At 39.6% G+C, this 15,699-nt stretch overlaps 1 protein-coding gene across 7 annotated transcripts in view; it reads left to right on the top strand.

Moving 5' to 3' along the window:
* LOC134212579 (dual specificity calcium/calmodulin-dependent 3',5'-cyclic nucleotide phosphodiesterase 1-like) overlaps nucleotides 1-15,699 on the top strand; it is a 705,268-nt gene that overhangs the window by 558,359 nt on the left and 131,210 nt on the right. For all 7 annotated transcript variants that reach the window (XM_062690565.1, XM_062690566.1, XM_062690571.1 and 4 more), the window contains one exon: nucleotides 1,811-2,177. In XM_062690565.1, the coding sequence (XP_062546549.1) occupies nucleotides 1,811-2,177 (367 nt within the window). The remainder of the gene's footprint in view (nucleotides 1-1,810; nucleotides 2,178-15,699) is intronic.

Genomic DNA, 15,699 nt, shown 5'->3' with positions numbered 1-15,699 from the left:
GGGTATGCGTACTAGACTGGCCCAGATTACTATGGGGAGAAAAAAATGTTGTCTAATTCCACGGGGCACCCCCCAGGATTGTGTCTTTGGGTGAGAAAATCAATTTCTGAAAATTTCAGCTCAATTGGTTGTTGCATAAGCTGGCGCATTTGATTTGAAGTTTGTATGGGGATTTCAGCCAAAATGTATAGGAAAATACACCTCCGTCACTCATTCGACCTGGAAACTGTTTCTGATTGTTCGATTGACCTCAGAATTGCAAAAACGGCAGTTGGTATGCTACAGAACAATTTCACAGAACATTGTATGATGATTAAATGAACTTTTATATAATTTTCGGCTGATTTATTAGGAGCTGATTTGTGTATTTTTGGGTTTTTTGATCGAATCGCATCAGCCGAAACCTATATAAAAGTTCATTTAATCATCATACAATGTTCTGTGAAATTGTTCTGTAGCATACCAACTGCCGTTTTTGCAATTGTGAGATCAATCGAACAATCAGAACCAATTTTCAGGTCGAATGAGTGACGGAGGTGTATTTTCCTATACATTTTGGCTGAAATCCCCATACAAACTTCAAATCAAATGCGCCAGCTTATGCATCAAGCGATTGAGCTGAAATTTTCAGAGATTGATTTTCTCACCCAAAGACACAATCCTGGGGGGTGCCCCGTGGAATTAGACAACTTTTTCTTTCCTGGGCCAGTCTAATGCGTACACTAGCCGTTCGATAACTGCAACATGTGTGCGTTTCAGCTAGCGAACGCCGTTCGCGCAAAAGTGACCCCAGTGTATAGTATTGTACTTTTCCAAGAATAAAAGCCTTTGAAAACTGGGTTTGTTCAGGAAAATTTGAAATAATACATTATCATATTCAATGTTCCTGATGTTGAATATTTTACCATGTTCTAAGAACTCAGATATGAATATGTACAATTTGTGCAAGATTTTGATTTGAAAAATGTTAGTGAAGGTAACCACTTCCTTCGATGGGACTCGAACCCAACTCGAATCAACTAAGCTACAGAGGGACTCCGAGAAGTCCCTATATTCAATTCCCATCGAAGAAAAGTGGTTACCTCCAATAAATTTTTCAAATCAAAATCTTCTACATAATGTACATTTTCACATCTGAGTTTTCTGAACATTGTAAATTAATGTGTATGTCGAGTGGTGCAGAAATTAAGCAATTAACTTTGATTGAGTTGAATATTTGTTAATGCAATATATGGGAAAATGTAGAAGATATCTTCATCATTCTGCATTCTGTAATTGCAGCAGACCAACGATTGAAGTTCCTTCGTTACACTACCAATAGATATGCCACATGAATGATAAATAATAGCGGTGGACCAAGCTCTAATTAAATACAACTACGCATGAATAATTTCAATTAACTTGCAAATTCACTTCCATATCAAAAGGTGCTCCCAGAGGGCACTCCGAGCTTGAAATGCAAAGGCCGAAGAGTAAACAACCAGGATTTGTCTGCTTTGACGTTTACTGCCTCGAGAGCTTTCAGCGTTGTTGGTACCTAATAATACAAACGACTAGCATTCTGACGACTCAAACCGACCGTAATGTAGACCATCATTGAATTGAAAAGTTTTCCCTCCCTGGGATGTGGGAGTGTCATGCCATCGGGGAACCGGAAAATAATGTGAGATTGCTCAAGTGCTATCCCTATTATAAGCACTTTGCTCCATTCTGCTGCTATACTGCCAGATGGTCCTACCTTTCTTGACACCAACGACGCAATTGAACCTGCCTTCCAATAACAATTTCCCATTTTCTCCTGACATTCCAGAACAAGGCAGTCTGACGATTGTGAGGCGCACCAACAGTCGGAAAAACACGCACATCCTGCAGCAGCAGCTTCAGCAAGAGCCACTCGAATCTGACACTGACCAGCAGCAACTGCAAGAGGAGGACTACTCCCAGGAGCAGCAGCAGCCTCTTTCGGAAAGTGAACTCGCGTTCGTCAACAGTCAGCTCAGCCGGGAGCTCGAAAGTATGCAACCAACAGCCGGGTCCGGGTCCGGGTCGCCGCCGTCCAGCGCCGTCGTGCACCGCGCCGATACGCTCACCGGGGATGAGTTGGAGAATGTTGACTTGGCCACAGACAATCTACCAGCGGTCGATACACCAGATGCATGTGATAAAGCCGCACTAAGGTAAGCGATGCGATATGTTTCTGGATCAGCTGGAGGGGTGGGAGTTCATTTGCAAGTTGACTGATTGGAGCTCTGTTTTCACTGTGACGAAATGTGTATTGACAAGGCAATTGAAAATGCAAAACTGTTGCTGTGTACATCACACTCCGAAGTCCAATACTCGAATATGTACAGATCAAATTAAATGAAACTGTATGAACAGCGACATTCTACGTTTCTGACAAAAAACATCTGAACATCAAGTTTGATTTCGGACGTAGGATTAGGCCTTCGGTAAGCGTGGAAGTACCAATAAAAAAATCTGAATTGACTCTGGCACGAAAATATATCAGGATGTGCTACTCAATCGTCTTTCCACAAATTTTTAGTAATTTCGATACAAATTATTAGTTTGAAACATTGCCAGTTGCCAGTATAAAACACAATGTTTTAACAAACTACTTAAAATTGGTATCGATATCAAAAAAATAACACTGTAAATAACCCTACACAGTTATGAACTTGATGTACAAAAGAGGTAATACACTTGATTCTGTTTACATTTTACACTTTTTTATTAACCTTTTGTCTGTGCTCTGGGGTCAATATGACCCCAGGCCACTTAGAGTGGCTGCCATTTTTTTAGTTTTCAACCGATTCTCCTAATTTTTGGTAGTTTGGTGAAACTCGCCGAGATCTATCTTCTAGGTGCAAATTCGCTTGAAAAATCTTGAAATTATGCGCTACAGTGTCTTTTTTTCAAAAAACTTACGTTGTCTGTGCTCTGGGGTCAAATTGACCCCAAACTGAAATTGCTATAACAATTTTAATGATTGACCAATTTTGGATTTTTGGGGCTGTTTCGATAGATAATTTAATCATCTTTCAGGGCGTTACCAAAGATTGACTATATGTGAGCGGGTACATCGCGGGGAGGGATTTTCGTAAAAAAGGGTACAAAAACAGTGATTTTCATGCTTATTTTGAACTGCACCTTTTCAAAAAGGTTATACAGGAAGGCGTGTGCTTTTACATGAGGCATTGATTAGTTTAGCGCTTGGTCGCTAGGTGGCGGTATATTTGAAATCATTATTTTAGACTACTCAAGAGACTCCGATATATGGAATTTTCCTCATTGTAAATATTCTTATCGCACAATTTTGAAATTTGTAAAGATGACGTCTGTAACAAAGTTCGTCTGGTGGGAATAGACTGTCATTTGACGGAATAAATAATAAGGAAATTTACAAATAGGCGGCGCTAGTGTACTTGCAATATTCTTGAATATATGAAATATTGCTTTAGCTTGAGATCCCTCATACCTACACCCAAGTTGTATTCGGCAACATTGTTCAGGATGTCTAGCACTACAAAGCGGTGCTCAATATAATGAGCACTTCTTCCCATTTTTTAATTTGTGCGATAAGAATATTTACACTGTGGAGAATTCTATATATCGGAATATCTTGAGTAGTCTAAAATAATGAATTCAAATATACCACCACCTGGCGACCGAGTTCTAAACTTATCAACGCCTCATGCCAAAGCACATGCCTTCCTGCATAGCCTTTTTAAAAAAGCTGCAGTTCAAAATGGGTAGGATTTTCGGATATAAGTAAAATAATCATAAAAAATCACTGTTTTTGTACCCTTGTTCACTAAAACCCCTCCCCGCGATGTACCCACCTTTAGTCAATCTTTGGTAACGACCTGAAAGATGATTAAATTATCTTTCGAAACAGCCCCAAAAATCCGAAATTGGCCACACATTAAAAAAGTTATAGCAATTTCAATTTGGGGTCAATTTGACCCCAGAGCACAGACAACGTAAGTTTTTTTGAGCACAGACAGAAGGTTAAAGAATCGTTTTTTTTTACCAGAAAATGATTCCAAATATTGCTATGCAGGCATAACATACCCTATTATCAGAATATCAAACGCCTAACAATTAATTATTCGTTTGACATTGAAATACCTGAACATGTCACGTCTAAAGAATACTGCATATTATTTTTTTATATTTTTGATTTTTTACCTCTTATGCAAACCAAGTCCATACCAACTTCTGTTATCGAGATCTTCGCACCTGGTCGGAAAGTACATAATACGCAATACAAGTGCCCGATCGAACAAGCACAAATTATTTACCTTCACTGTCCCGTAACGGCATGAAAAGTTCCTCCAACACTTGCCTGATCCTTGTCATAAGACGAGTTTCAATCCCATTGAATTCCACCACTTAATTGTATCTTGACAGATACGTATTTCGACCTCAACAGTAAGGCCGTCTTCAGTGTCTCGTACTTGTACGACTCGAGTCGAGTCAAGTACGAGACACTGAAGACGACCTTACTGTTGAGGTCGAAATACGTATCTGTCAAGATACAAATAAGTGGTGGAATTCAATGGGATTGTACAAACTCGTCTTATGACAAGTGAAGACATTCCACTAAAAAGCTCAAAATAATTTTCTTAACAAAACTTGCCTGATGTAAATCGATATAAACAACTTTATTCAAAAATAATTCGCTTCAAAATGCAGCTAAAAACACAGATTAGCAGTGGTGGCCCTTTTTCGGACTGGAGGTAACACTAAATAACCATGTATATCTAAAAATAAATGGGAGGGTTCACGCAATCGGAACTGAGATGACTATCAAAAGACATATACTGTATCTCCGTAGCTGCAATACCTTTCTTTTGCGTTCCCTGAGATGATGGATCGTATTTACGCTAAAATCTAATTTGTGATCAAGTATATCGTCGTTAGTAAGGAACTTCGCACTGGATAAAAGTTTTTATCAAAACAAAAAACGTTTTTATCAAAACAATGAAAGTCATAATAAAAATTACCACAAATTATAACGATATTTTTTTACTGATAGATAGAAAATGAGCGTGATGAAACTTTGCATCTTCACCAAAATGTTGTAGTTGACCACGATTAACCAATTATAGTTATTCTACGCTTTCTTGTAAGCATTATAAGGCTTGAGAAAGATTAGACATACCAGGACCAATTTCTTCTCTTTCCGTTAATGTTTAAACAGTGCATATCCATACGCTTAAATTGGGTCTTCACCTAGCCTAAGTGGAAGTGAAGATACTGACCCTTAAAAAAAATTATTGGATAAATCAAATGGAGGTAATGAACTGAGAGCTACTATGAGTAAAGAATTACACTGAATAACGCGAGCAACATCAAATAACTAAGAAAGACAAAGTAATAGGCGAGTTTAACGAGGTAAGACAAAATGGCGTCGCACGTGATATTCGACATGATTATTACTGAGAAAATGGAAAGATCAAATTAAACATGTGAATACTATTTTATTGAATCTATGACAAAAGGTCGACAGACATCAAAGATGAAAGGAAAAAAGATCGAAATGGCAAAAGGACGAAGAGAGAAAAGGACGAAAATACAAACGTCGCGTCGAAAGGGCTAGAAAGGCGAAAGTCGAAAGGTCAAAAGACAAAATGTCGAAATGGCAAAAGGACGAAAGGAAAAAAGGGTGAACAGGGCAAAACGGAGATCAAGAACAAATTAATAACAAAAGTGTATTCCAAAGGATTTTGTGAAATGCATTTAACTTCACGCATAAGTAATACACGCATCTCATGAATCAAAGTTGAGGTATTCCTCAAGCAATTTCAAAAACAAGAATTATTACTATGAAACAATATTATGAACATCTAGATCAGCGGTTCTCAACCTTTTTCTTGAGAGGTACCCCTTCAAACTTTTGCTTTAATTGAGGTACCCTCCATTTTTTTTTCTGTGAATGAAAATAAGCGTAGATAAGATATATGAAAACGACCCTAAAAACTAACGGGATATATGGCGCTCCATGAAGTTGGCTGAAGTTTGCGTTATTCTGTGAAAAATTGCAATTCAAAGTAAATTTAAACATCAAGCTTCCTACATGACTTTTTTGGAGGCTTCCAAGCATCTTAAAAGGAGGCTTCAGAGCCTCTTGAAATGCGGGTTTCGGGCCACTTAAAAGGAGGCTTTCTGAAAGAAGAATTCCGAGCCTCTCCTTCTGACAAGGGCGTAGCCAGAGGGGGGCCGTCGCCCCCTAAATTGTGGAAAGATTGAACCGGTACTGAAATGAATTTCCTCAAACATGTGCACTTTACGATCCAATAATATACAGAAATAGGTGGTTGAAGTTCAAAAGATTCCCAAAACTTATTAGGGCATCCAGGATCCATAATATATGAAAGTTCGAAACAACTCGAAACATTTCGGGCTCAAAAATTTTCCTTGAAATCCTTCTAGAAGTTCCCCTGGGAACTTCTGAATTCCTCCGAAAAGTTATCCACAAATTCCTCTGAAAATCGTTCGAAAATCCTTCTCATGTAATTGTAATTCCTCCTTATCCAGAAACCCCCCACTAATTTGTTTTTAGGAAATTCACGAGGAAATTCCTTGAAGATTTCTTTTCTTCTCTCCAAGATTTACTTCTAGATATTTCTTCGGCTATTCTCTCTTCAGGAAGAATCCGGCATTTCCTTCAGGCATGCATTCGAGAGTTCCGTCAAGAATACATACGGAATTTCTTCCCAAAATTCTACCAGAAGTTTCTTCAAAAATTTATGACGGAAATCCTCCGATTTCACTTGTAAATCTATAAGAAATTCCTTCGGAAATTCTTCTAGGAACTTCTCCGGGCATTCCTCTCGGAACTCTTCCTTTAATTCCTCCGGGATTACTTCCAGGAAATTTTCCGGGAATACCTCCAAACATTCAATAGCGAAATCCTCTAGCATTCCAATCTGGAATGCTCTATTTCCTTCAAGAAATCCTCTAGAAATATCTTCATGAATTTCTCCTGGAATTCGTTCAAGTATTTCCCCAGAAATTCTTACAGGTATTTTTCCGGGAGTTTCTTCAGGTACTTCTATAGGACCTTCAGGAATTTCTCCGGGAGATTTTCCCCAGAAGTGTACTATAAATCCTTCCGGACTTCACTCGGAATTTACTCGGATATCTGCCAAGAGTTCTTCCAGAAATTTCTTCGGAATAATCCGCAGGGATTTTCTTCAGCAATTCATCTGGGAATACTTTCAGGATTTCATCTGGGAATTTCTGCATTAATTCCTCCTAGTATTTTTTTGGGAAATCCTTCAGATATTTTTTCCGAAATTCCTTTAGGAACTTTTCTAAGAATTATTTCAGGGGAATGTGGGAAACCATGTGGGAATTCCTCCGGAAGAGCTTGTGGGAGTTTCTCCGGGAGTTCTTCCAAGAGTTTTTCCAAGAAATACTCCGGTAATACCTCCAGGAACTCCACAGGGAATTGCTGGACGATGTTTGGCAGGAATTTCACGGAAAATGGGATTTCGGAAGTTCCTTCAGAAATATTTTTTCTCTTCCTCTAGGGTATTCCACCGGATGTTCCTCTGAAGTTCCACCAGTAGTTCCTTCGGGAATTCAATCAGGCTTTCTTCCAGGAATTCATTTCTTCTTCTTCTTATTGGCATTACATCCCTACACTGGGACAGAGCCGCCTCGCAGCTTAGTGTTCATTAAGCACTTCCACAGTTATTAACTGCGAGGTTTCTTGGCCAAGTTACCATTTTTGCATTCGTATATCATGAGGCTAACACGATGATACTTTTATGCCCAGGGAAGTCGAGACAATTTCCAATCCGAAAATTGCCTAGACCGGCACTGGGAATCGAACCCAGCCACCCTCAGCATGGTCTTGCTTTGTAGCCGCGCGTCTTTACCGCACGGCTAAGGAGGGCCCCATTTAGCATTTCTTTAGGCATTTATCTACAAATTCCTCCAGAAGTTCCTCGGAGATTTTCTCTGGGAGTTCTTAAGGGAATTCCTCCGGGAGGTTCTTTTAAGAATTCTTCCAGAAGCTCCTCCTGGAATTCTTACGGAAGTTCCTTTGGGAGTTCATCCTAGAATTCTTACGAGAGTTCCTCTAGGAGTTCTTCAATAAATTCCTCCAGATGTTCCACCGACAGTTCCTCCGAGAATTCCTCTGATAATTTCTCCGGAAATTCCTATAGAAAATCCCCCGGGAGTTGCTCCGGAAATTACTCTGGGAATTCCTCCGGAAGTTCCTTTCCAGAGAAACACCCGGAGAAACTGCCGGTGAAACTCCCGGAGGGATTCTCGTAGAAACTGCTGGTGGATCTCCCGGAGGAAATCCCGAAGGAACTGTCGGAGGAGCTCCCGTAAGATCTCCCGTAAGAACTCCCGGAGGAATTTCAGGAGGAACTCCTAGAAGAATTCTATGGGAAAACTATGGGAAGAACTTCGGGAATTTCCGGATAAACTCCCAGATGAATTGCTGATGGAATTCCCGGAAGAATTTCTGAAGAAACTCCCGGGAGAATTTTCAAAGGAACCCCGGGGAAACTACCAGAAGCATTCTCGGAAACAAGAGAACTCATCTTATAGACAAATCTTGTCAAGCTGAAACCTTTGCTGGGGTTTGTAACTGGACCATCATCATCATCAGAGGACCTCCCGGAGAATTCCCTGAGGAGCTCGCAGAGAAATTCTCGGAGGAGCTTCTGGTGGAAAATCTATATAAATTCCTGAAGAAGCCTAAATAAATTCCAATTCTGCCGAAATTCCCGGAAGAATTTTCAAAGGAACTGCCGATAGAACTACCGGAATAATTCTCGAAGGAAATCCTAGAGAAATTCTTGGTGGAAAAGCCGGCGGAACTCCTGGAAGAATTCCAGGAGGAATTTTCGGAGAAACTCCTGGAGGATCTCCCAGTGGAAATCTTGATGTTTCCACCGGAATTATTTCAGGATTTCATTGCAGATTAATCTAGAAATTCCTCCGAAAATTCCATTGTTGATTTCATTTTCGGTATAATTTCTGTATAAATTTCCGGTGGAATTTGTTACGGTTCATTTTATCTTACCTATAAGTGACAAATGTTTGAGTGGATTTGTGAATGTTCCATATCTGAATGTTCTGTGTTTGGGCCTGAAGTAGGCAATTAAAATTATAAATAGAGGAATTCCCAGACACAGACTTTATATTGCTGGTGCCACATGGCACAAATTAATTAAGGGTGCCCAAATAGGTTCAGAATCCTACACCAAATAGAGCTATGTATACAACGGGCTGTTGTAGACAAAATGCAAAACGCAATGAAAACACATTTGCTGGAGAAATTCTTTGAAATTTTCACAAGAAATTATTCAAAACAATTCACGGAAAATTTTATGGAATTTACACAAGAAATTCGAAAATTTTTCGTGAAATTCACAGGAATGTTTACTGGCAATTCTGCGGAATTTCCACGGAATATTATTATTCTTAAAAATTATGGGAAACAGCACGAAATTATTTGGGAATTCTGCAGAACTTATAAAGAAGTTCGTGAAGATTTTCTTGGAGTAAATAATGGTGGAATTTTCGGATCAATTCCCGGCAAAATTTATGGTGGAATTCCTGAAGACACTGCCGCAGAAGTTGCTGGAGGCATTCCTAAAGAATCCCTGATATAATTTCGGATAGAATGGCTGGAGCAATTGTCGAAGGAATTCCTGGAGAAAGCTTGCATATTGATTTTTCTGCCTATTTTATAATAAATATTATTTCAGAGAGGATTTGTTTAGAAATTCATAAGTATGGTTCTAGTTTCCTTAAACTCATGGAAGAATGCAGGATTTTTATAATAATTGTTAAAGCCGATTTTATATACTTTCTGAATACTAAGCTCGTTAATATTTTTCTCACTTTTTTTTTAAATATCTGATGAGCAATAAATCACGCATTTTTAAATTCATTAAGGTACACTGGGGGAAGTGGAAAAGGAAAAATCGATAGTGCATGTTTGAATTAGTGTAAAACCAGTTTAAATGATATAAATGCATTGAATCAAAATGGACTTTCAAAAACAGTCAATTTTGCACCAACTGTGCGGTAATTCATACCATTTTGGTTGCTTGAAATTTATGGAAAAAGATTTGAAAATTAGGAGTTGTTTTTCCACTTAACCCAGTGGGATGGGGTAAGTGGAAAACCCATGTTACCTTGACCTTCAATTGTGATGAGTAGTTATATATAACTAAAATCAAAACGGTAATTGCTCTGAGTATCTTTTGCCGAATAATTTCATTAGTTTAACGGAATAGGTTCCCAAGGAATTCTCGTAATAACTAGTGGAGGGCTGGTTTTGCCTACTCGAACATTAAGTGTACGTAAAATCTATAGGTTCGCCCCAAAGATGAACTTTTTATAGGAAAAATGGGGCTTACAGGGTTATAAACTAATCAACTTAGTTTAACGAATTGAGGTGATGTCTGTGTGTGCGTGTTTGTATGTATGTGTGTGCGGAAAACATGTACAAAATTATCTCCTATTTTAAAGCACTTGTCCTTAACCAATTTGGTCGGAAAAAAGATTGCATTCAACGGCATAACATGCTATAAATATAAATGAATGCGAATTATAAAATTTATTCACCTACCGGTGCTATTTTTTCTTTCTCATACATTTTTTTCATATGTAAAACATTTGAAAGGCATTAATACCGGTAGGTGAATTAATCAGGCTTTTTCTTATGTACATTAGTCCAATCACCACTGAAATCACAATGATAACAAAGAAGGAACATATTAAGATTCACAGCCACTAAAATAAACCCTGGAGGCATGTAAAAAATTGCGTGATCAGAACATTTTCCACTTTCCCCGCAGTGTTTGATACCAGGGGTAAGTGTAAAATCATTCAATTATTTGCTTTCATGGTACAAACCACTACAAATTAAATGTGATTAGTTTTATTGTTTTGTAATGGTTACCTGTGAATCAAATTCACTGGAAAAAGGGACAATGTGTGCAAATAAGAGTTGATTTTATGAATGCAAAAATTAACTTTTCGCGAAACCTAAAATGACAGTTCAAGCGTTAACCGTGTTAGTGTATGTATTACACAAATTTTAATATAGTATTAGTGTGGGCATCAAAGTATATTGTTGCACAATGTTATGGTGTGGTAAAAACTGTAAAGCATGTACAATTCCAATTTTCCGAGTCAATTTTTACACTTACTCCCATTTTCCACTTCCCCCAGTGTACCTTATTGTTTTAATCATTATTTTTTCGATTTGGTTTGGATTTGGTTTCATGTGTTAATATTCATGTGTTTTTATAAAACTACTATAAAAGGAGACTTATAATATAAAGGAGACTTCCGTGCCTTCTTCTTCTTTTTCTATGGCTCTACATTTCAACTGGAACTTGGCCGGCATTTCAACTTAGTATTCTATTAGCATTTCCTCAGTTATTAAATGAAAGCTTTTCTATGCCCGCCATTGCATGAGTATGTATCTTGTGTGGCAAGTACAATGGATACGCTATGCTCCGGGTGTCGAGAATGTTTCCAACCCGCAAACATCCAAAACCGGACCGAGAATCGAACTCGCCATCTCCGGATTGGCAATCCTACGCCTTTGCTCGCAAGGCTACTGGAGACCTCTTCCGTGCCTCTTGAAGAGATTCTTACGAGACTCTCGAAGTGAGGCTTCCGAGCATCTCAAAGGCAGGATCGAGAGCCCCTTAAAAGGTGGTATCGAGCCATTTAAAAGATGGAGAATTCCGAGCCTCTTGAAAGTAGGTATTAACGCGATTTTTAAAAAAGGCTTCCAAACCTCTTGAAACGAGGCTTCTGAGTCTCTTAAATAAAGGCTTTCGAGCCTCTTGAAGGAAGGCTTAAGAGCATTTTGTAGATAGGTTTCAGAGCCTCTTGAAAGGCAGCTTCCGAGCCACTTTAAAGGAGGCTTCTAAGAATGTTGAAAGAACGCTTCCGAGCCACTTGAAAGGCGGTTTTTTTGCCACTTAAAAATAAGCTTCTGAACCTTTTCACGGGAAGCTTACGAGTTTCTTGAAAGGAGGCTTCCGAACCTCTTGAAGGAGGTTTCCGAATCTCTTGAAAGGAGGCTTACGAACCTCTTGAAAAAAGGCTTCGAGCTGCTTGGATGGAGGCTTCCGAGAAACGTAGAAGAATGCTTCCAATTCTCTTATAACGAAGCAACTAAGATTTTCGGAAAAATAGCCTTCATGCCTCTCAAATGAAGGTTTCCGTACCTTCAGACTTTAAATTTCAGTTCAGAAGCATGTTGTTAACATATTATTCAATATTTTGTTTCGGATAGGTAGATTGAATTGGAGATTTTTTAAATTTGTTCTTTCAAGGTTGTGTCCTTTTGATCTTTTGTCCCACAGCCCTTCCTACACTGTACTTGTTTGGGAGGGCAGGATTCAATAGGCTTTGATTTACTAATCGTCTTGCATATCATGTACAAGACAACGTTTTGAAATAAAAAAGTTACACAATTATCAAAACATTATTATTAATATAATAATAGTTAATAGTTTTGATTGGAATTGTAATACATCCGCCATTACGCATTCTTGCCCGAGGTAATCCCTGGGGCCAGCGAAGGTACCCCCAGGGGTATATGTACCCCAGGTTAAGAACCGCTGATCTAGATGGTACCGTTAGAGATAAAAAAGATTGTTGATTTAAGAAATGAATAAAACTTCCCTCAGTTTCAGTTTCTCGATTACACTGGATTTTGTTTCTACACGATTTATATTTTCTCAATTTTGCACTTATCCTAAATGTTAACCGCATATCAATTATCATGTGATTTTTCTTTGATTTATCCTGGATTTTTTGAAACATGTTGCGAAGAGTTTGGTGGTAAATTGAAGTAACACGATCAAAAACACGAGCGACAAAAAATCGTGTAAAAACAAAATCCTTGTATTCTGAATATTTGTCCCTTGATCTTTCGTTCTTTTCGACTTTTTATCCCTTTCGACCATTTCGGAATAAAAGATCCAAATACAAAAAGTCGAAAGACAAAGTTCGAAAGACAAAAGGTCGAAAGACAAATGGTCGACTTTTTGTCCCTTTCGACCATTTCTCCCTTCGACGTTTTGTCTTTCGACCTTTTGTATTTCGACCTTCTTCCATTTGTCACTTCGACTTTTTGTCGTTCGACTTTTTGTCCCTAACTCAATTTTATTATTTTACCAGTATAAGGCCGGACTGGTCTGTGCAGTGCATAAAAGTCTTCTCCATTCAGCAGATTGCATGGCCTTACAGTCCGCAAATCGTCTTCCACCTGATCGATACACCTTGCTCGCTGTGCACATCGCCTTCTTATGCCCGTCGGATTTTCACCATACTACTATCTGACATTCTGGCTACGTTCCCGGCCCACCGCAGTCGTCCGATTTTCGTGGTGTGAACGGTGGACAGACCTCGACTTCGTCACCACCGATACAATGAGTGGCTTACATTGTCCTCTTTTGAGGACATCGACATATTGATGACTAGTTCAATCCGCTTTGCTTCCCTTTTCAGTCTGGTGTAGGTTTCCTCCATCAAAGTTCTTCTTCTTCTTATTGGCATTACATCCCCACATGGGGTTAGAGCCGCTTCGCCTCTAAGCCAGGTTACCATTTTTGCATTCGTATATTATGAGGCTAGCACGATGATACTGCATAAAGCCCAGGGAAGTCGAGACAATTTCCAATCCGAAAATTGCCTAGACCGGCACCGGGAATCGAACCCAGCCACCCTGAGCATAGTCTTGCTTTGTAGCCGCGCGTCTTACCGCACGGCTAAGGAGGGCCCCTCCCTCCATCAAAGTTACGTGTCGTGATATCAATGTCGTATTTGAACAGCTCTCCTGGTTAGTTTCAGCCGACTGATCTCCTCTTGGCTTTTCTGGAGATCCAGAACCAGAAGACTTATGTCCTGCACGCGTGCTCCCAGGTTCCCAGGTACCATATCGCCACCGTTGTCCGCCACATCGCCATTCAGGTGCTTTTCGTAGTGCCGCCACAACCTTTGGATCACCTCACGCTCGTATGTAAGAAGTTTCCCGTTTATGTCCATACACATAAAGGCTGGGGCACGTGGCCCTTACGTGGGCGGTTTACCTTCTCATAGAACTTTCGTGCATTATTAGCGCGGAACATTTTCTCCGTCTCTTCACGGTCTCGATCTTCATGCTGACGCTTTTTCCTCTGAAAAATCGTGTTTTGTCTGTGCCGCGCCCGTTAGTATCGTGCCTCGTTTGCCCTCGTGCGGTGTTGCAGATATCTCGCCCATGCAGCATCCTTCTCTTCCACTAACTGCTCGCATTCGTTGTCATACCAGTCGTTTTATTAATCCGAGGGACCCGTGCCTAGAGCAGCAGTTGCGGTGCTTCCAATGGCAGATCGAATATTCATCCAGCCATCTTCAAGAGATGTTGCGCCTAGCTGGCCTTCCGTTGGGAGTGTCACTTCCAGCTGCTGCGCGTAGTCTTGGGCTAGTCTGCCGTCTTGTAGCCGCCCAATTTTTAGCCGCGGCGAACGACTCTGACGCGTGTTGTACACCGTCGAGAGTTTTGAGGCACACTGCAAAATGTTAGTAGTCGGAATCAATATTCGCACTGCGGTAAGTGCGAACCTTAGTGATGTCGATTTGGGTTTCCATTTCTTGATTAGGCGTTTTCCATGTGGCCTTGTGGATAATCTTGCGGTGGAAGAAAGTGCTTCGGACTACCATTCCGCGGGAGGCTGCAATCAAGTCATTTTATCTTTTATGTCGTTCATAATGATTGCTTTTAAAGGCGGCTTATTGGGCCCGCTCAACCCTTTGTCTCTTCGGAGGATGACGGCCCTCAGGTCTGCTTAGCGTCCCACTTAACATCAGGACTTGGGCTTGTGCGCTTTGAGCGGCATACGGTCGCTTTGGCGGAGCCTGCTTGCTAATACATGCAGCTTTTTATAGAAGTTTTCCATGCAGATGTCACCAAAACGAACATAAATTACTATCATATGTCGCAATTGACCTTTCCCGTCAAAAATTGTATCTCGTTCTAATGTCTCAAATGATTCTTTGGCTTATTTAAGGTCAACCTTCCCGAAAAACCCATATTTTTTTAAGCCTCTAACTATTTGAAAAATCGAAAACAAAAACTAAAAAAGTGCTGCACGTGTGAATCGACCTGAAAAAAACACCCGATATTCTTTGTCAGTGTTTGAAACAATGAGCTTTTTTAATGTTCTCAAGTTATGTTTTGTGAAAGTAAAGTTATGGAATACTCAACTAATGCTGGTGTTTTTTTATGAGTTTGCTTTTGATTCTACCAAAATAATGGTTATTCAATCAAAATAGTGTAAAAAAATGTATTAAATATTTCAGACCACATAAACTCAAACTGTTCTTATTTATACACTTAAAAACAAGGATGTTATCGATCATTTGAAAATCTGCGTTCGATCATTTAGTAGTTTGTCAATAACTCATTCCAGAGGCTAAATTTCAAAATGTGTTGTATGGTGGACTTCTAGTTCGAAGGCTTAATTGCAACTCTGCCTAACAGTTCGTTGCATGAATTTCACTCATAACAGAGCTATAACTCCAGTAGCAGTAACTTATACTAAATGATTAAAATTTTGTTATCATTTAGTATAAGTTACTACTACTATAGGGGCCCTCCTTAGCCGTGCGGTAAGACGCGCGGCTACAAAGCAAGACCATGCTGAGGGT

The sequence above is a fragment of the Armigeres subalbatus genome, chromosome 2 (assembly GCF_024139115.2).
Source record: "Armigeres subalbatus isolate Guangzhou_Male chromosome 2, GZ_Asu_2, whole genome shotgun sequence".
Taxonomy (NCBI): Eukaryota; Metazoa; Arthropoda; class Insecta; order Diptera; family Culicidae; genus Armigeres; species Armigeres subalbatus.
Note: the sequence above shows the minus strand (reverse complement) of the source record. Positions and strands in the feature narration are given on the sequence as shown.